Source organism: Mirounga leonina, unplaced genomic scaffold (genome assembly GCF_011800145.1).
Source record: "Mirounga leonina isolate KUSES-001 unplaced genomic scaffold, KU_Mleo_1.0 Mir_82, whole genome shotgun sequence".
NCBI lineage: Eukaryota > Metazoa > Chordata > Mammalia > Carnivora > Phocidae > Mirounga > Mirounga leonina.
Genome location: NW_023270825.1, coordinates 38,078,052 through 38,100,479, shown reverse-complemented (window position 1 = coordinate 38,100,479; position 22,428 = coordinate 38,078,052). Strand labels below are relative to the sequence as shown.

The following is a 22,428-nucleotide window of genomic DNA, read 5'->3' as shown; positions in this document are numbered from 1 at the left end:
TCACAGAGGTTTCAACCAGGGAAAACTTGCTTTCACAGGGATGATATGCTAATGCTCTTAGGTTACTTTTAAGTTAGTCGTGATATATATTCATTTTTATAAGATACGATGACTAAATGGTAACTTTATTATTAATCGCTATAAAAACAAATAGTATCTTTTTAAAATTATGGACAGCTTATGTTCATGCCACAACCTGCACATGGATGTTTGTAGCAGCTTTTTTTTCTTTTAAAGATTTTATTTATTAGAGCAAGAGTGAGAAAGAGAGAGAAAGAGAGGAAACATGAACAGGGGGAGGGGCAGAGGGAGAAGCAGACTCCCTGCTGAGCGGGGAACCTGATGCGGGACTTGATCCCAGGACTCTGAGATCATGACCTGAGCCGAAGGCAGACGTTTAACTGACTGAGCCACCCAGGCGCCCTGGATGTTTGTAGCAGCTTTATTCATAATTGCCAAAACTTGGAAGCAACCAAGGTGTCCTTCAGTAGGTGAAGGGATAAATAAACTGTGGTACATCCAGACAGTGGAATATTATTCAGTGCTAACAAGAAATGAGCTATCACACCATGAAAAGATAGGGCAGAACTTTAAATGAATGCCATTAAGTGAAAGAAGCCAATCTGAGATGGCTATATACTGTATGATTCTGACTATGACATTCGGGAAAAGGAAAACCATAAATAAATTAAAAGACAATAAAAAGATCAATGTTGCCAGAGGTGGTGGCCGAAGGGGATGGGGAGATGAATAGACAGAGCACAGAAGATTCTCAGGACAGTGAAAATACTCTGTATGATATTATAATGATGGATATATGTCATTATATATCTTTTTACACTCATAGAATGTACAACATCAAGAGTAAAGCCTCAAGTAAACTATGGACTTTGGGTGATGATGTGATGTCTCATTTATACTTGTTAAGAAAGGTACCTTTCTGGTGAGTGATGTTGATAATGGGGAAGGCTATGCTTATGTGACCTCCAGGAGCATATGGGAAACCTCTGCCCCTCCTCCTCAATTTTACTGTAAACCTAAATCCACTCTAAACAACTGAAGTCTTTTAAAAAATAAGATATGGGAAGATGTTTTGGGTGAAAAGTAGTTGGCACTTATTGTATGTCTATGTGGTGTATATATTTGGCATGTTCACCAAAATATTTACAGTGATTTTTTTTTTTTTGGTATAGTGAGATTTAAGATGATTTTTGAAAAAAAACTTCTTTATAGTTTTCTGTATCATTTGCATTTTCTAAAGTAATCATATATTATCTTTACAAACAACCACAGCAAAAGAGCAAAAAAGAGACATTTCACATATTGCTCTTTGCACATTATGACTTCATTGTCTTCTTATGTTAAGCTCAAAAGGTTCTCAGGAACAGGAAATACCATGCGTGAGACATTTGCTTCCCAGTTAAATTTAGTAATGAAGGATAAAAGAAAAATTGCCAGATAATTGGAAAATGCTTACATTTTAAAGCACATACAACCAAGATTCTTACTCTAACTTAAGCTTAGAGTTGAAGGTAATGCCAAATCTGGTATTTTCCAGATAGTCAGGAGGACAGTGAGAGGCATAATGGGGACCTACCTCTGTATAATCCAACCCAAATTTGATGAAACAGAAACACATTTCCTCATCATCCTGAAACCTGGTGGTGATGAACCACTCAGCAGTGTTTAAATTTCATTAAAAAAAACTGAAGAATGAAGAATTGGCAGCTGGAAGTCTATTTATGGATGAAATCAGTGTGGATGGGGGGAATGAAATATTTGTAGCATCACAGCAACAGGGTAGAAATTCATACTATTTTTGCAGAAAGGAATTACAGGATTCTTGCATTTGATAATAAGGAGCAAGAGGGAATTTCTGTCATTAAATTATGTGTACAGAAAGGAGTAGGCACAGTAATAGTTGAAAATTATTATTATAGGAATTTTCTATTTATACTTAATTCCACAAAGAGTTTGAAGCACTTGTTAGGAGGTATTTATGGTAGCAAACTATAAATAAGAAAGCAGGACCAGAGTAAGTATAAATTCATTCTATGGCAGACGCTGTGGATGTTCTCTCCATATTTCCTCTCGGGGCACAAAGAAAGGCTGGAAATTCTAGAGAATTAATGCTCCCTACCCCTGAGGCAGCCATCAACCAACGACAAATGGCAGCTGGAGAATAACTGTCCCAGCAGCTGGAGGATAACTGTCCCAGTTTTTCTGGCCCTTGAGGATGTTCTATCAATTCCTTGAGATCACGGAAGGAGCCCAGTCATGTGGCAGGATGAGAGGGAGGAGGAGATGGGATGGGTTCCTGGGTGTTGGGTTGGGGATGTTGGCCTTGGTATCTACTGAACAGACTTAGTAGAGGAGTGTGGGATCTGCTGGCTTCTCGATGAAAGCAATCCTAGTCCTCCAAGGTTGGCAACCGGGAGACCTGCCACCTCGGAAATGTGACTAGACTTTGTCTCCCCAGTTCTTAAGTCCCAGGATTCACCTTTCTCTGGGGATTCTCATTTTTCACTAGAACTGTCTATCTACCATGGTAGCTGCAGAGTGTGACTTACCCGCTTTAATGTACTCTCTAAAGCAGAGCTCAGGCCTGCCTGGACCATGTAAACCAGGCTTAATGGTTTATATTAATATGCACTAGATGCTTTCCCTCACAAGGGATGTACTAGATACACTAGATGCTTTCCCTCACAAAGGATGTTGAACACATCTTCTCTGTGCCTTCACGGCTGGGCTTACTCCTAGCCTACCTCAGTCTGCCTCTGCAGGACTTTGTGGACCCCCCCATTTCCTGGGCCCTCAAGTCCAGACCCCAGACAGTAAAGACCAAGGGGAAGGACTGCGTCCCATCTAACTAAGGCCCCCCTGAAAGTTATTTTGCTGCCTGAAGATTTGACCTTCTCTCAGATGTTGGACAGTGGGAACACTACCCTTTGGGGAAACCCACCTCCTTTACCTTACTATGGTCCAACGAGGGCAACTACTCTAACTTCCGTTCAGGAAATTTACATAGACTATAGCAGGGGAGCCATCTCCCTACAGGGTGTGACATGATCTCACCTGTATTTCTTATGCATAACTGGATGCATTGCAGAGGGGAACAGCCTTATGCAGAGAGTCTAGTTGGGAAACTAGTACATAGTCTAGATGAGAGGAAGAGGATGGCATGAACTATCCCCAATGAGCACGGGAGGGACAGATCTAGTCAGTTCATAATAGGTTAAGTAGAGCTTGACAGTTGATTGGTTGTGGGTGGAGAAGGATCTGAAGACAGCTTTAGTTTTTTTCTGGATGACTCTAAGGATAACGATACTATTATCTAAGAGAAAGGGTGGGTTGAAGAGGCAGGGAAGAGGGCTCAGCCTACAAATGTCAATTTTAGGTAATTTGGGGATACCTTGGAGAGATGCTAAGAAGCTACTTAGAAATGTTTAGCATCTTTTTATATGTAGCTAGAAGCCAGAACTAGAGCTGTTGATTTGGGAGTCCTCAGTACATAGGCAATTGTTAGAAATCAAGAGAACATATGAGATCTCTGAGGAGATGAATGAGCATCCAGAAAGACCAGAATGGCATACAAAGAACTTTGGAACACACACAAGTTTAAAGGTTGGGCAGGAGAGGCGAGCTGGTGAAGGAGACAAGAAGGAGAAATTGTAGAATAAGAGGAGCCAGATGCTATTGGAGCTGAGGTACTTTTCTCCAAGTACTGGGAAGGGGAGAATTTGTACTTCGGCAGTATTCCTGCATAACAGAGGTGAAGCCGGTGAGGGGATGATGAGAGGCAGCGCTCTCTCCTCGGAACAGTGGAGAAAGTCCAGTGAAAGGACCCATCGCTCTTGGCGGAGCTTTGGTCACATCAGGGGGCTCTGTTCTGATTACCTTTCTGCTGACAGAGGAGGCTGGAGTGATGGGTGAGGATGGGCTCGCTTTCATGTCGCTTTGAGGGCCATTCAAGAGAGTCAGTCTAGGGCGCCTGGGTGGCTCAGTTGGTTAAGCGACTGCCTTCGGCTCAGGTCATGATCCTGGAGTCCCTGGATCGAGTCCCGCATCGGGCTCCCTGCTCGGCAGGGAGTCTGCTTCGTCCTCTGACCCTATCCCCTCTCATGTGTTCTCTCTCTCTCATTCTCTCTCTCTCAAATAAATAAATAAAATCTTTAAAAAAAAAAAAAAGAGAGTCAGTCTAGTAACAAATGATTTTTCTCTCCTCTTTTTGCCAATGATAGCCGCCTGCATGACGCATGATGGAAGGTGTTTCTGCAGGCTGAGCTTCCTTGGAGGGAGCCAAAGCCCTGAGACATACCTGTGCATGGCGCCTGTCATGGTCAGGTCTCCTAATGTGTTGACTCTAATCACTGTATCTGAATTTGGAAGTAACTATGAGTCATGTGGTATGCAGTTTTCAAAAACAGAAGATTCTGTACCGCTCAGTGTTATTTGGGGGTTTTGCATGCCGTTTGAAAATATGAACACCCACTTTTGTGGCCTTTGTCACTGGTGCTGGCCTAAGGTCCTGGAACCTTCTCCCCATCCTGTGTATCAAATTCTTGCTCCTCTTTTCCAAACAACTGCTAAGCTCAGTCCATTATGAAGTCATTCTTAATAAATCAGAGGACTAGATACACAACTCCTGTGATTCTCTCTTCACTCAGCACCCACTAAATGCTCTCACCCACTGGGGCTGTATACTCACTGTAAAGACTCATTTAAGGTAGGTATTTGCCTAGCCCATGTCCTAATTTCTCTCTGTTTATATCATTATTGTCTCAGACAAGAATCATCTAATGTTAAATTCTTACGCATCATTCTTTATGCACGCAGTTTTGTGATCAGATGGTTGCTTATTCAGTGTGTTTGATGATATTAAGCAAGATTCTCTCATGACCTTATCCTGTTACCTTTCAGGAATATATTTTGGATAGATAAATTATACTTTCTGGTTTTTTCTTGACTAGTAACTCGGTTAACTCTAAGGTCTTCCTGTTTATTTTTCTCCCAGTTACCCCTTCCCACATGCACAAACGATAAAACAAATATCTCAGGAAGAAGGAAAAAAGGACGTTGGACAGCATTGCTCAATAGTTGAACAATAGTAAACAGAGTCTGGCGACCCCACTTCTATCAGTAGCTGCTTGACCTCACTTAACCTTCCTGTTAGCTTCTGTTTCCTCACCAGAAAATGTATTACTTTCCAGGGATTCCAGACCCGATGTTAATAAAGGACACAGTACAGTGTGATGTTACCCATAAAGCCCCGGGGATAAAACCAAGAGCAGAGGATTTCTAGTGGTAGTTCTGGCTCTAGCTAGCTAGATCAACCTTGGGCACGATGTTTAAGGTAATGGTTTCTTAAGTATTGATTTCTAGGCAATTAGGTGATTGAATTAAATCCTTTCTGTTCGTTGGTCTCTATGGTAGTGTGAAGTAAGGGTTTTAACAATTATGTAACACTTAGTTGCTACCTGCCAGGTACTTTTCTAATTATGTTACACTTATTAACTCAGCGAGTCATCAAAGTGCCCTTTGAGGAAGGTTCTCTTGTGCTTCCTGTTCTACAAATGAGGAAACTGAGGCTTAGGAGATTCAGCAGTTTGCCCAAGGTCACCTAGCTTGGAGGGGAGGAAGCAGGATTCCTGCCCAGGCTCCAGATTCTGCACGCTCACCACCACACGCTCCAGCCTGTTGTGTGGGAAGGCTACGCAGCTTCCTCTGCTTGGCCCCTAAAAGCCAAGCCACGGATCTTTGCAAACTACGGCGCCCTTGCTTGTTAAGCAAATTCAACTTAACAAAGTTGAGTAGTATTTTTACACTGAGCCAAAGTTATTCCTTTTATGCATTTTATATTCCGGAAATATTTATTTAATTCTGAAAATTGAAAGGTGCCATGCCATAGACTTTCAGGCTCTGATTTAATTTGCTTACAGTCGTTTGAAAATTAGATGTGATCTTGGTTTTCAGAAGTACTTCCAAATAACAGATTTCTGCAGCTGGAATAGAAAACTTTAGCTTCAGGTAGATAGAGCAAAATGGCTGAAGAGGATGAAGCATTTACTGTTTTTGAGATAAAGTTAAGGCAGCTTTACAGAGATTTCAGAGAGACGCCCCTCCCCCACAAAGCCTCAGGTTAGCAACACGTCTCTGTCCAGCAAGAGACATGGAAACTATGGAAACTAACCCTGGGGTGGTTGGGTCACTCCTAGTTACTTGTGCCTTCTAAAGTTCTAAAGAGTGTGTGGGATGACAGTCAGATTTATGACATAGAATTTTATTTCAAAATAGTTAATCTTTGTTGTATTTGACCTCATTATTCTCCATCCCATGGATGGGATGGCTTATCAAAACTGACTCACCGGTGAGATGGATCGGGGCTCCAGGCCTGCCCACCTCTGAGCCTGGAATGTGAGTTTCCCTCCTGGGCACTGAGCCAGCTTCCTATTTACTTAGAGGCATGAGTACCTCAGGAGCAAAACAGAAGTTGTGATGCAAGTTTTGGCTGCAAAGCACGTTAGGATTGCCTAACGTGTTCAAAAAAACCCTATGTGATCTGGAAAATTTCTCCAAGCCTGGGTTGGTTTAAGGCACAAAAGGATTAAATAACCTTTTTTTTTTTTTTTTTTTTTTTAGTTCTTTTAACTTAGTGCTAAGGCAACAGGGGGCAGTGCAAACAGTGAGGAAGGCCCCTGTAATGGGAAAGTGGGGGTCGAGTCTGTACCTGGGCAGAGTGCCATCTGAGAGCTCCTTCTTCCTGTCCAATGCATCCATCAAGAGGTGACAGTGAAAGTCCTTTGAAGCCATGGGCACCCCCCAACCCCTGTTTTCTTAACCAAACATCTTTCAAATTCCCAGGTGTGTATGAGTGTGTTTTTGTGCTTTTTAAACAAAGAGGCACCCAGGCAAAAGAATACAGAAGAGGGAGGAGTGAAGCTTCATTAAAATGACCACATGGGAGGTGCTTCTGAGACATCTGGGATACGGAGGTGAACTCTTTCCCAGTGCTGTGGGATAAAGGAAAAAATTGAGGGGCAGTCCCAGATTGCTTTGGGAAGAAGGGGATTTAATTCAGGACTTGGGGGACACCACTTAGGCTCTGAGGCAGATGGGATAAATCTAAGTTAACTAGTTGCGGGGGGGGAAAAAGAGGACAGGGCATTCCAGGAGGGGTGGAAGGCAGGAGCGAAGGCATTAAGGGATGACCAACATGTGGTGGATGTCTGTAAGCTGTTTCTTCCTAAGTCCTTCAGGTTAGAAGGGATCACCTGAAAAATTCAGAGGTCCTGTTATACTAAGGCAATAGCTGTTGGTGGGCAGGGGAGGGAATTCAATTCAAGAAATATTAAAAATACAAGTGAGCTGACCTTTTAACCACTCTTCATAGTATTAAGGGACAAAAAAAGTAAATTCTTGATCATTAGACCCCTGGGGAGAATTTAATTTGCATCTAGATGTGATAAGTGTTTAGTAATTCAATGCAAGTTTTGCACTGGCCAGTACTCTGAGCTAGGTCTCAGGCTGGTGATAACATATGCTAGATATAGTGTGATCATTAGGTCAAATTTTATCATCTGCCCAAGCAAAGGAAAATTAAAATCTGGTCTTTTTGTCATTCCTAAATGACTTCTGGAAATATTGCAGAAGAGAGCTGCATTAATAGAGTGACTTCTGTTCGTGTGTGATCCTTATCCAGAATTTTAAGAAACTCAGGAATATTGATTATGACACTGTCCCCATAGGGCTGCAGACAGGGATGTAGTTATCTTCTTGAGACAGATGGGAACCCTGAGAATGAAAATAATTAGGCTGCTTGCCAAAGGTTTTACACACACAAACACCCCAAAATAAAAACTGAAGCAGGTACAATTTTAACTGTGCCAGAGCCTCTGAAAGCATCAGTGTCTTAACCAGATTCATTTTCTCTATTTCTGCATTTCATTCTTTGAAATTTTTTACTATTTTACTAATTTTTACTGTTATATAGAAAGTAGTAATTGATATCTATATAGCATATATTCTTCCTAGCGTTTTTATAGAAAAAAACAATCGTAGAAGTTGAATTGCTGAATGAAAGGAAATGTAGATTTACAACATTGACACATATTGTCAAATTGGTCTCCAAAAAAAAAAAATTCTTTTTTTTTTTTTTTAAGATTTTATTTATTTATTTGACAGAGAGGGAACACAAGCAGGGGGAGAGGGAGAAGCAGGCTTCCCGCGGAGCAGGGAGCCCGATGTGGGGCTCGATCCCAGGACCCTGGGCTCATGACCTGAGCCGAAGGCAGATGCTTAACGACTGAGCCACCCAGGCACCCCCGCAAAAAATATTCTTGAAATAGCTACATGTGTTGAATGCTACCACGGGCCTAACTCTGCGCTGAACACTTTCATTGCATTACCTCCTTCAGTCCTTGGAAAAACCCTTTGAGGAAAGCACTACCCCGGTTTATGGATGGGAACACTGAGGTTTAGCAGGGTAAACGCAGCCAGAAGGTGGCAGAACCAGGACTGCAGTCCAGTTACACTCCTAACAGCAGAGAGTGGAGCTGCCTATATCCCCATTCCCTTGTAAGCATAGACATATTAGCAGTCCTTATAAATATTTGCCAATTGAAGTAAAATGTCATTTACCTCCTGCTTCTTACGTGTCCATCTAGGATAGGATTGGACATCTGGTGTGTTTATTGTCTGTCTGCATTTATAGTTTTATAAATTGCCTATTTGCCTCCTCTGTCCCATTTTTACTAGATTGTTCATCCCTTTTTATTATTAATTTCTACATATTATAAATAGTAACTCTTTGTCATGTGTTGCAAGTCCTTTTTCTCCCAGTTTGTTTTGTTTAAGTTTCTGTTTTGTGTCTTTTGCCAAATAGAACTTTAAATTTCTTAAATTGTAAATCTGAGTCTTTTATGGTATTAGAGTATTGTTACCCTTATCCCATCCTAGGAGTATATATTTTTTCCTTATTTTTTCATAACTTCCTCATTAACATTTACCTGAGATTATTTTGGTGTAAGGAGTGAGGTAAAGATATTTTCTAAAAGGCTAACTCGTTGTCGGGTGCCTGGGTGGCTCAGTTGGTTAAGCGACTGCCTTCGGCTCAGGTCATGATCCTGGACTCCCGGAATCGAGTCCCGCATCGGGCTCCCTGCTCGGCGGGGAGTCTGCTTCTCCCTCTGACCCTCCTCCCTCTCGTGCTCTCTGTCTCTCATTCTCTCTCTCTCAAATAAATAAATAAAATCTTTAAAAAAAAAAAAAAGGCTAACTCGTTGTCTAAACACTATTTATTAATAATCTATCATTTACCACTGATTTGAGCCTTGTTCTCTCTAAGCAAAATTGATTTCTAGGTTTGGATTCTTCTTGAGGTGGTAGCATGCTGTTTTAGTCACTATAATTTTATGTTTTATCATGTAGAGTAAGTCTTCCTTCCCTCATTAAAATTTTTGGACAGTTTTTAAATATTTATGGTGCCAAATTAACTCTGAAAAAGTTATCAGGTTTAGTTTAAAGACCTCCTTTGGGGATGTTTATTGGGATTTTGTTGAATTTAGTTTAGAAAGAATTGACGACTTAGTAGTATTAATAAGTCTTTCTATTTAAGAAGTTCATTTTTTATATATCTTTTCATATTCTTCAGTTGGGGTTTATAGTTTCCTTCATATAAGTCTTGCACTTCTGATAAATTATTCCTAGTTTGGGTTTTATAGCTTTATGAATGGGGATATACTTTTATTATATATTCTAAATGGTTCTTTTGATGTATTAAAGACCTGTTGACTTTTAATGATTTATCATTGTCCATCTTACTGAACTCTGTTTTTAGTAGATTAGGCTAACTTCTCCTGAGTTTTCTAGTCATGTATTGAACATATCCAAATCATGGTATCTTTGCCTCCTTCCCCCTGCCCCTCCCATAGCTTTATCCTTTATTTTGTTTTCATCTCTAACAGCTTTGGCAAGTACTTTCAGAATAATAGTAAGCAGTAGAGGTCGTAATTGGTCTTACTTGTTCTTAACTTTCATGGGATTTATTTTTTTTTTTTTAATTTACCATTTATCTTTTGACCTGTGAGCATAATGTTTTAGTCTTGTTGAGACAATCTTTTACTCTTTTCAAAAAGTTTTTTATTGGATTACAAGTTAAACTTTATCAAGTGACTTTTAAACATATATCGAAATGATCATAGTTACTTTCTTTTACCTGTTAATAGAATAAAATATAATAGGTTTTCTAATAATATGCCCATTGTTGTGCTCAGGTTTATGAGATTAAGCCCTGCATCTGGCTCCGTGCTGTGTGTGGAGCCTGCTTAGGATTTTCTCTCCCTCTCCCTCTGCCCCTCCCCCCCAAAAAAGATAATGCTGAATAGTATAGAATTTCCTGGTTATCTGAGTGTCATTGCTACTGAGAAAAGTCCACATAAAATGAATTCTTCAAAATGAGGACTAAATTTTGTTAATATTTAAAAAGTGGGGGAAGGAGTTTGACAAAGCATTAAAATTATGAAAATCTTTACTGAATGCATTTGGTTGTTTCTCATAACCCTGAGATCGTGACCTGAGCCAAAATCCACTCAGACGCCTACCCGACTGAGCCACCCAGGTGACCTGATACTATTCAGCATTATCTTAAAAGAAAAACCGACTGTGAACAGGTGGCAGTTTTCCCAGGAGCACAATAATGGGCATATTCCAGGTTTAAAAATTTTTTTTTTCCAGATTTTAAAATTTATTAGCAGATTATTCTTGCATTATTTCTTAAATTTTCTTTGCATTGAAGTGATTAATTGCAAAACATTATCAAAGAAGTAATCTTTATTTTATTAATCATAAGTCTCTGTATACCTTGGGAAAGTTCTAGTATAATTATCTGGAAGACATAGTTGACTGACTTTTGATAGTGCCCAGTTTTGATTCTTCAGACTAGGAGCCACAATTTTTAAAAATGTGAAGGTGGAAAAGGAACCTTGCATTATGTCCGGGTGAATTTCTACCCATTCGAGAGACAGTGTTGGGACTGATGCTTTTGGGTGGTGTTGTCACCGTGCTGTGGCCATTCCCTCCTGTTTGTGAGGATGCCAGAACAAAAGGCAAATAATGAGAGATCTGTTTTACCCACTAGTAGTGATAGCCAGTCGATGGCCCTGAGGTCCCACCCAGGGGGACAGGAGCTAGAAGGCCAGGCTGATGTCCCCCCTACTGGAACATTAGAACCCCGGGGGACCCATGGTCTGTGCTGGGGAGACTGGTCCAAGATAGCCAGCTATAATCAGGCAGTGGGGAATCTCAGAGTTCACTTAGGTCCAACCCTCTCAAACTAAGTCCTAAGGTCACTAGGAAGCATGATGAGGTTCTGGGGTGTTTTGCATCTTAAAGAAAGAAGGAACAATTTGGAGAGTATTTGAGCTATGACACTTTCTCATACATTAGATACAGCTAGCTTCACTGCACGTTATTCTTTTTTCCTTTCTTTTGTTGTACAGCCACTCTCCAGAGAGACCGAATCTTCAAACATTTTACCAGGAAGCGCCAAAGGGCTATGCGAAGGCGAGTCCACCAGATCAATGGACACAAGTTTATGGCCACATACCTGAGGCAGCCCACCTACTGCTCTCACTGCAGGGAGTTTATCTGGTAAGAGGTTCCTTGGCCTTTCCCTTCCTTGGAGCTTCTTTCTATAATCAAGGCCTCCTCTGGTTGTGTGTGGTTTCAGAAGGAAGCATAATTCTGAAGAGTTGTTTTAGGATCTGATTTTTGCCTTTTATTCTAATATGTTAACCCAGTAATTTGAATTCCCAATGAAAAAAATCTGAACAATTTACGGATCCAAGGTTTACATGTTATTTCTTTTTCCAGTCATTTGGGGAAAGATGCTAATGAATCGTGAACTGGCTATAAAAGCACTAATTAGGGAGGCTAACCAGTCAATAAATAGATAATCAATAAATTGACTAATCGGCCACTGAGTAAGAGAGAAAAAAACAACAGTATTGCTTTAAAAAAGTATGACTCAAATGATGAGTTATAGAAATTAGTTGTGGTCATCTGAGATCCTTTACAGGCACTAATAGCTGAAACTAAAAACTAAATGATAAAAGTTTATTTTTGAGAACTGTCTCGTGTTTCTGAATTTTTAAAAAGTCACACTCATTAAGGAAGTCACTAAGTATTTTTTTAATTGGGAAAAAAAATTCCATGATTCTTATGCAGTAAACAGTAGAAGTAAATGCTATATAAGAAAAACTAACCTATTTGAAAACATGGCTCTATCAGAAGGGGATTCTTAGAGATCCTCCATGTGACAGAATTGTAAGTAGAAAATATAGAAAATATATCTGTACTGTAACTGCTCTGAGGCAGTTAGATAAAGTAAAGGAATACTTTGGTAGTCTGTATATTCATATATATGGACTAAATCAGGGTAAACCAAGGTTAACAAAATTTAAGGGTAACTTAACAGATAGTATTTTTAAGATATTTTGATTATTAGGTCAGTTGGTGGTTTCAGTAGCTAAAAGACTTCTCATGTTTTGAAAATATGAATACGGAGAACAGGCTTAACACCAATGTTTGCATGTGACATGCATTGTATGTTTTGACCTCTCAGATAGATAATGGTTTTCATCTATAAATGAATAGTTTGAATTATTTCAATAATTGGAGTTATGCTTTTTGAGAGGTCTTACAATGGAACTGGACCTACTGTTTTGAGGGAACTATTGATACTACATTATATCTGGTCCTTAATACAATTTAAATTTGGACAGATGTATTCTAGTTAAGCCATAAGTGTCAACATTGTAAACTTGTTTTGATTAAAGGATTTTTCTATCAAAAAAAAAAAATTAGTTGTTGTAAGTAAAGTAAGCACACAGTAATCTTCAGCCTTATGGGATGTGGCCAAAGGTAAAACTTTCAGCGATTGCATACTATAATCCTTGGCATTTAGGAATTGAGATAATTAATAGTTGAGAACTTCTAGATGAATTGGGGCAATATTTTACTATACATGTGACTGAAGCTGAAACCTCAGTGGCAAATCTATAATGTAAAATAAATTTAAGTTAATAGTTAGCTTCATTTACAGCCAACATTAAACACATTTATTTGGAAAGAGAAGAAGGAAATGCCCCCTCACCCACCCCAAACATGTACCCATACATACCCATCCATACCCATCTCTGAGGGAGAAAAGACAGTTTAGTATCTAAAGCATAAAAGGAAATCCTTGTTTTTATTGCAAACTTTAGTCATTTTGTTTAAGTCAAAAGCACTTGGCTCAGAGTAACTTTTTTTGAGTATTGATCAATGAGTTTGTATTTTTTTGTGTGTGTGTGTGATTACTTTGGTTTAAAAGTACCTGCTACCTGTTAGCAGTCAGAATCCAGGGTTAGTGTTTCTGGCATTTTAAATTAAGGATAGAGTCTTGTCTAAACCAAAGACCCTAAACTGGCTGTCAATATGCCGATAAATATGCCATCACAACTCTAGCTAGTCTTCAGAAACAAGTTCCTGCTGAATTTTCTATTGAACAATTGAAAAGCTCTGGCATCTTTGAGCCCATTTTCCACCCTTGAGGTCATCTGTACTCTCTAGTCAGTTGCCGTCCACCTCTCTCCTTGTGGTTTTCCTGACCTGAAAGGTCTGCTACTCTTTATTTCAAGTCACACCATTCTGCTTCCCTCCTCTATGTGACCTGCCTGCCCCTGTGGGCATTTGTGGTGACAACCTGTGACCTCAACCAACGTTCTCAATGGAAAGTTGTTTGATAATTTCACTAAATTTTTTCCACCAAGGAAACATTAACTCCCACTCAACCAGCCTTCACTTTCCTGCGCTCGTTCTCTCTCTCTCTCTCTCTCTCTCTCTCTCTCTCTCTCGCACACACGCACACACACACAGGCACACACACACAGACACAATATTAATGTATGTGTTACATATATATGGTTAACAGTATGGACTCTGGCATTCAATCTCATCACCAACTAGATGTGTGAACCTAAATAAATTATATAGTCCATCAGTGTCTCCTTATTTGTAAAATAAAGATAATTTTATTTTGCTTATATCATAAAGTTTTATGTAGAACTTAAAGTTCTAGGCACTATCCTAAGCGTTTTACATTATCACCTCTCTCTATCTTCAGGACAACCCTATGAAGTAGGTACTGTGGTCATTATTTCCCTCTATAGATGAAGAAACTATGGCTCAAAGGAATTAGTGATGTGCCCCAAATCATGCCCAGTCTGTGCTCTGAGCCTTCCTATTACGCGTGCTACCTCACGTGACTTTTGTGAGGATTAGATGAGATGCTGTGCGACGGCAGCTTGGCTCAGTGCCTGGCACATCCTCCGGGCTTAATAAAATGTGGCCTGTGTTAAATGAGAATGAGGATAATGTCATCATCGCTCAGAGAATATACTAGGGAGAGACCAAGATGATAGCTGTGGGCTTGACAGGCATCTTGTGGCTGTATTTCTGCCCTACCCCCTGGACTCCAGGGGTGATGGGGGCACAGGGAAGAGGGAGGGTGCCTCAGGCCAGGCAGCTGCGGTGGACTCATCTGTTTACTTCACTACCTGAGCATCTTTATGTGTATGTGAGTGAGAAGGCCAACGAAGGTGGTGGAGTGACCCTTCAGGCTGAGGCTCAGTCACATGACGAGATGAGGACCTGGGGTTTGCCACAGAGGGAGGTGGGTAGAATGAGGATCACCAGTACCCACCTGTGTATATCACTAGAGGATTCTGATCATCAGGTGACTTCCTCTATGTCTTGTGGTAACAAACAAGGGCTCAGAAATCACCTCATCTTTGCTTCTTCTCTGAAATTATGTTTTTCATAAAGGTGCAGAGGATGGCATACATTTGTTTTCCTTAAGTACTATGATTATAGGAGCATTGTTGCTGAAATAGACTGATGATAACTTTTTCTCTATTGTCTTGAACAGGGGAGTATTTGGGAAACAAGGTTATCAATGTCAAGGTAAGAAAACATTTTAAAAACTATGTTTAATATTGTTCCCTAAGAAGACACAGGATACATTTCATTAATATTGTGATAAATAACTCTGCAAGTCAAATGAGACCCCTATAGAATTGCAACTTTTTAGTTGTGGTTTAAATTTTGGCTACATTTTAGACAGTGTAGAGGAGACACTTTTATTTCTAAAGCCGAGATACCTAATAAAGTTTAATTGTTTAAAGTTTTGTTTCTGCAATAACATGAAAATAGTGAAAGGTTACGCCATTGTGTGAGCAGTACCTATAAATCTTGAAGCTAAATTTTTGTCTTTTACAACCCCGTTGTTAATAGGGGTGAGAAATGGCACAGTGTTGTTTCTTAACCTGCATAGGGAATAGAAGCTATTATCTCAGTTGCTTTTTGATTTTCTAATTTAAAAAAAATGTGAGAAATGTTCAAAGTTAATCTGTTAATGATCTTATAGTTATTATGCATTAAATTTATTTTGATTTTCACAGTTCTAAGATAAAACCAATTTACTAGTGTTCCAAGTGGGAGGAGTGAAAGAAGGCTCTTACTCAGACTTAACTAGACTGGATTGGTTTGTCTTTTATTTGGGCCACCCTTGTTGTTGGTTTGAGCATCATCACACAGTTTATACATAGGGTACCTGTCTTCTTGATGGGCACTCTACAGATGATTGGTGAAATAGCACTAACATGTCCTGGAGTGTAGCCTCCATGTCAGTAAGCAAATCCTGCCTTCTCTTTTGGAGAAGGTGAGGTAGAACATTATTTCCCTTAGAATGGAATAGGACATACTCTTGGATATAATTTTCATTTTAACATGTATGAGCAATTCTACTGAGTTCTCAAATTTAGAAAAAGAATATATAATCAATATGACAACAGTAGGGGCACCTGGGTGGCTCAGATGGTTGGGTGTCTGCCTTCGGCTCAGGTCATGATCCCGGAGTCCTGGGATCGAGTCCCGCATCGGGCTCCCTGCTCCTTGGGAGCCTGTTTCTCCCTCTGCTTCTCTCTCTCTCTCTGTCTCTCATGAATAAATAAATAAAATCTTTTAAAAAAAAATATGACAACAGTAATTGACTTTATGCTATTAATGTCAGCCCCAAATGAGAACATAGTTCACAGGTAAGAATTGATGTCACTTTTTAGCACCTGTCCAGCACAGGGACATGCCTTGTGGTCAACCCTGGTCCATCTTATGCATAGTGCCAGGATGTTTGATGGGCTGATTTTCAGTGGGCCGCCTTTTGTTGAAAGAACAAGAAAGAACATTGGTCAGGGTATGTTCACATCTTGGTAAGGGACATAAAACCAAATACCCGGTTTGAGAAGGGTATATACCATGCCAACACTAATCAAAACCAAATAGACAAGGCAGACTTCAGAACAAAGATAATTATCAGGTCTAAGGAGAGGCATTATGTAATGATAAAGGGGTCAGTTTTTCAAGAAGACCTAATGATCCTTAACATGTAGGCACCTAACAACGGGGCATCAAAATACATGAGGCAAAAACTGATAGAACTGCAAGGATATACAGACAAATTCACTGTTAGAGTTGGAGACTTCAATATCTCAGTAACTGATAGGTCCAGCAGGCAGAAAATCTGTAGGGATATCCACAATTTGATCAAATTGACATTTATAGACTACTCCACTTAACCATAGCAGGATGTACATCCTTCTCAAGCTCACAAGGAATATTTATCAAGATAGACCACATTCTGGCATGTGAAATAAGCCTTAACAAATTTAAAAGAATAGAAGTCATAAAAAATAATAGAAATCATAAAAAGTATCTTTTCAGACCACAGTGGAATTAAACTACATATGAATAACAGAAAGATAGCTGGAAAGCCCCCTAAATATTTAGAGATTAAACAACACATTTGAAATAACACATGGGTAAAAGAAGACTCAAGAGAAAATAATAAATATTTCAGACCAATTGAAAATGAAAATACATCTTATCAAAATTTGTGGGATTCAGCAAAGGCAGTACTCACAGGAAAATTTATAGCATTAAATGCATATATTAGAAAAGAGGGATCTAAAATCAGTAATGTCAGTTTTCATCTTTAAGGAAACTAGAAAAAGGAGAGAAGCTTAAAGGAAGCAGAAGAAAAGAAATAAAATTAAAGCACAAATGAGTAAAATTGAAATTAGGAAAACAACAGAGAAAATCTACCAAATAAAAGCTGGTTCTTTAAAAAGATCAATAAAGTTGATAAAGCTCTAAGCCAAGCAAATGAAAAAAATAAGCAAACCTCAGATGCTTCAGAATATAAGGTTTTTCTGTGTGAGGGATGGTTTTGAGTTTCTCTCATATAAAAAGACATTCTCTGGGAACTTTCAATTTGGTTCTCCTTCAAAATCAGTCTGATGGAAGCTAGATTTGTTTTAAAATATATTACTATTTGTGAACATGTCATTTGTGTTTATGTAGTTAATCCTAAAAACCTCCACGTGTCTTGAAAGATCTTAAAAATAACATACTTTCATACTGCTTCCTTATACTTGTTCACCTTTTAATGGTAAACTGGACTCTTATCTGCACTGTGTCAGTTATCCAGATGAAAATGGGAGAAAAATGTTATTTGGAAGTTCTAAGTATTCAAACAATTGATTGAGTCATTCTGCAAATATTTAATGAGTGCCTATCTTGTTCAAGGCATCATGCTGCCTGGGAATTCTGAGGGCATTAGAGGCTACTGTGGAAGGTTTGAAATGCAGGGGCAGGGGCAGGCTAAGAGTTCTAAGAGATCCGAGGAGAGAGAGATGGTTTAATCTAGAAGGGGAGCCAGGGGTAGTATATTTTCATGGAAGAGACATTTCTCAAGTTGTGTCTTATTATAAACTTAAGATGTAGTTAGGTGATAGGCAACAAGGATCTCCTAGGGAATTGAGCAAGACATGGTCAGTGTGCAGGCGAGGGTGAAGGCTTGCTCCAGGAAGAGCAACCAGTCTAGTTTTTATTGGGACAAAGAGCTCCCCTTGAAGAAAGGTAACAGGTAAGCTGGGGGTAGCTTCTGGAGGGCCTGAAACCTGGCTGGGAAATTTGAACTTGACTCATCGGCAGTGAGATGCCATTGAAGGTTTAGATTGTGGGGCAAGGTGCCCAGAATTACACCAAGAGAGGAGGATTCTTATGCAGGTGGGTGCAGGCAGGGGGAAAGCCAGGAAGGATGAAGTGGGCTCAAGACTTGAGTGCGAATAGTTTGGGTGTGAGCAAAGGCATGAGTTAGGGTGATGGTAATGACCGTGGGAAGGATGGGTGCATTGGATGCCATCGTGTGGGCCAGACACCCAAATCAAGTCACCTTGGCATGGAGCAGCCCTTGTTGACTCCACTAGAACTGGCAGACCGTGAGCCTCCGAGGAATGTATAATCATGCATTTGATTCCCTAGTGTGCACCTGTGTCGTCCATAAACGCTGCCATCATCTGATTGTTACAGCCTGCACTTGCCAGAACAATATTAACAAAATGGATTCAAAGGTAAGAAGGTAGAAGTTTGCTAATTAAGTGCCGGCACAAGCTCATGTGTGCACTTCTCTCTCTCTCTCTCTTTTCTTGCTCCATCCCCTTTCCACCTCCCTTCCGCACTCCTTGAAGTGAATGGTGGTATCAGAATTGAATTTTTTCTCCTTTTTATAGTATGCTGTTTTTATTTCTATACTTGTGTAGCATGAGCTGTCCTTGAGTTGATCCCATGATCAGCTGGTTACAAGCTCTCAGGATCAGTTTTTCTAATTTGGAGAGAGTTTTGAAGGACTGAAAAAGTCCCTGAATTTGGCATCGAATGACTAGGATTTGAATGCAGAATCCAGCCTCTGCTAGCTAGCTTCTCTGTCAGCCTCAGTCTTTTTTTTTTTTTTTCCAGCCTCAATCTTTTTTTTAATTTCTATTTTTATTTTTAAATTTTTTATTGTTATGTTAATCACCATACATTACATCATTAGTTTTAGATGTAGTGTTCCATGATTCATTGTTTGCATATAACACCCACTGCTCCATGCAGAACATGCCCTCTTTAATACCCATCACCAGGCTAACCCCTCCTCCCACCCCCTCCCCTCTAGAACCCTCAGTTTGTTTTTCAGAGTCCATCATCTCTCAGGGTTCGTCTCCCCCTCCGATTTCCCCCCCTTCGTTCTTCCTTTCCTGCTATCTTCTTCTTTTTTTCTTTTTCTTAACATATATTGCATATTTGTTTCAGAGGTACAGATCTGAGATTCAACAGTCTTGCACAATTCACAGCGCTTACCAGGGCACATACCCTCCCCAGTGTCTATCACGCAGTCACCCCATCCCTCCCACCCCACCCCCCACTCCAGCAACCCTCAGTTTGTTTCCTGAGATTAAGAATTCCTCATATCAGTGAGGTCATATGATACATGTCTTTCTCTTTTTGACTTATTTCGCTCAGCATAATACCCTCCAGTTCCATCCACGTCGTTGCAAATGGCAAGATCTCATTCCTTTTGGTGGCTGCATAATATTCCATTGTATATATATACCACATCTTCTTTATCCATTCATCTGTCGATGGACATCTTGGCTCTTTCCACAGTTTGGCTATTGTGGACATTTTTCAGCCTCAGTCTTAAAATGGGATTCATATTTCCTTCACGTGCTTTTTTTGTGAGGCTTCCACAAGATAGAATTGATGTGTCAAGTATTTGTTAACTGTAAATTGTGCTTCCTCAATAAGGTGACTATTAGCCTTCTCCAGTGTCTTCCAAAATTTCCAGGAGGATGCACTTCTGTGTATAAATGCTTGACTCTCATCCTCGTCACGGGCACTGCATTCAGCTGGGGTGGGCACATTCTACATTGTGGAGATAGAAAGCAGCTGGAATATTGCTGACAATGAGCCGCAGTTTTACAGATGCATTGGGGAGACTGACTTTGAGCTCAGCGATTGCTTATAGTACACATACAGGATTGCTAAAGAGTACTTGCAGAGGCACGAGCCACAGCTTCTATGAGAAAGAGACCAGCAGAGTTCCAAGAGGAGTCATAATTAGCCCACTCCTTGTCCTGTGTGGATCTGTTGTCACCTCAAATGGTGACAGAGACTGTAGTGCATATGCCTACTCTAATTATTTGTTGGAAACAGTTTGTGAGATGAAAGCAGGACCCGTGCCCTCAGACTGTAAAATGCAAATGGCAGGCACAGCCCGGGAGGGCTGAGTAAGCTGCTAGGATGTCACTTTGGGGTGAATTCCTTCTATGGTTCCGTGCTCGCTGGGTGCCACCTTCTCCCCCAGGCCCCCACCAGCACAATATCTGGAAAAGCGTGGGCTAACAGCAAGTGTATATGGTCTATAAGAGGCCTGTTTAATCCTGAAGTTAAAAGGGTTTAGGAAATAGACATGGGCATGAGGGAGTTGGCAGGGAGAGAAATACAGCCTGAATATAAACGATGATAAAAAAGGTTTTCATTCCTATTTATCTCCCAAAATGGTGAGTGATCTAATGCCCACTACACCCTTTCTTTTTAGTCTTGTTGATTAGAAAATGTGCTCAGCCTGGTGAGGAAAGCCTGAGTACAGTGAAATAATCTCCCCAGCTCAGATGTCATGGTAACACATTGCGTTTGGGGGGCTCCTGTTACAGTTTCTACAAAAGATGCTGGCACGGCATCCTAGGTCTTGTCCTTCTGCTTCCTTTTTTTATAGATTGCTGAACAGAGGTTCGGAATCAACATCCCACACAAGTTCAGCATCCACAACTACAAAGTGCCAACCTTCTGCGATCACTGTGGCTCGCTGCTCTGGGGCATCATGCGACAAGGACTTCAGTGTAAAAGTGAGATGCTGGGGTGCTGGGTACCCACTTCACGAGAACACCACGCTGCAAGCTTTCGGAGTTCTGTAGGCTCAGCTTCTGACCCAGGACCAATGGTTATAGGCACTTTGTTATAGGCACTTTGTAAATTAGATCTTCATGGTTCTAGGTGCATGTGTCCCTCGTCAGGCATGTAAGGAGAGCCACATCTGGTCCAAAGATTTCCTAACTGTAGATCCAGTCAGTTGTTAAATTCAGTGTTCTATCTAGCTAGCTGTCAGCTGCTTAGTGCTGAGGGCCTGCTAGTTGCTGTGTATTTTCATAGGTATTTGAAAGAGGGAACAATGGGATCTTGGTCAGAAATGGAAGGTGTTAGGAGGTGAGGTGGCCAAGAGAGAGGCTTTGGTTATGAGTAAGAACTGGCAGGAGAGTAGGTCTAGTGACCTTGCCAGAAATAAGCAGGAATGGAGTCAAAGCTCAACGAGAGCTGCCCTGGGTCTTCTCAAAGAGATCGCTAGAGATTGGAGAGGTAGGTGGGGTGAAGGATGTTTCACCTTTGGCCATGGACTTGCACGTCACTCACTGTGCCCAGGGCAGCCTGAGTTTGGAGCTTTTGCCTTAGCAGAGGGTCTGAGAGTAAGGGGTGATTCCCGTCCTGTTAGGAGCGGGGGAGTTGCTGAGTCTTCTCCCATGGGGTGTTGCTGTAACAATCCGGCTGTCTTGGGGCACAGTTCCCTGCAGAAATACACGCAAATTTCAGCCTGAAGCTTTAGATAAATCCTGAGTCACTGGGGGAGGCGGAGTTGATGTCCATGCAGCTGGACAACATCCATCAACTACCTGCCCTTACCAAGCCTGCTTCTGCCGACAGAAAGGGACTAGCCACTTGTCTTTAGGAAGGGCAAACTCTTTCATCTCTCGAGAACATCATTTCCTAATTCCTTTTTCCTAGATACATGGGGTAATTCTTTTTCTTTTTCTTTTTTTTTTTAAGATTTTATTTATTTATTTGACAGAGAGAGAAATAGCAAGAGCAGGAACACAAGCAGGGGGAATGGGAGAGGGAGAAGCAGGCCTCTTGCCGAGCAGGGAGCCCAATGAGGGACTCGATCCCAGGACCCTGGGATCATGACCTGAGCCGGAGGCAGACGCTTAACGACTGAGCCACCCAGGCGCCCGGAGTAATTCTTTTTCAACCCAAACAGCAACCAGCTCGTGCGTAGCTTTTGTTCAGGCACCGCTTGACCTTCAGCTGGATGGTCTCCCCTGGGCGTGGGTTGCACCGCAGAGGCCACCTTCTGCCTTTGTATAGTTGTTGCCAACATGCAGAGCTGTGCATGGGCTCCCCCGTGTTGTTCTTGTCCCTCGTGGCCTGGGGGGTCGCACACAGACAGTGATCCATCTGTACTTTTTGCTTTGTTTTGTCACTGGTACTTTAGCAAGGACACTGCGGGCTTGTGTGTCTCTGTACCCATCTTCCTGAGGGAGGGGGTTTCCCATGAGGAGCTACTGAAGCTTCAGCCTCAGGGTCCCTCCCTTGCAAGGGCACCTTCCAGAGCTCTCCTCTGGATTGGATATTCTTTTTCTTAAAGAGGGCACCCTAAATCACATACATTCAGACCCCTCC

At 40.9% G+C, this 22,428-nt stretch overlaps 1 protein-coding gene across 2 annotated transcripts in view; it reads left to right on the top strand.

The window, feature by feature from the left end:
• The window catches only part of PRKCH (protein kinase C eta), a 220,720-nt gene that overhangs the window by 101,936 nt on the left and 96,356 nt on the right, over positions 1 to 22,428 (top strand). For both annotated transcript variants that reach the window (XM_034992244.1, XM_034992245.1), the window contains exons 3-6: positions 11,496 to 11,646; positions 14,966 to 15,000; positions 18,418 to 18,506; positions 20,693 to 20,822. In XM_034992244.1, coding sequence (XP_034848135.1) covers positions 11,496 to 11,646; positions 14,966 to 15,000; positions 18,418 to 18,506; positions 20,693 to 20,822 — 405 coding nt within the window. The remainder of the gene's footprint in view (positions 1 to 11,495; positions 11,647 to 14,965; positions 15,001 to 18,417; positions 18,507 to 20,692; positions 20,823 to 22,428) is intronic.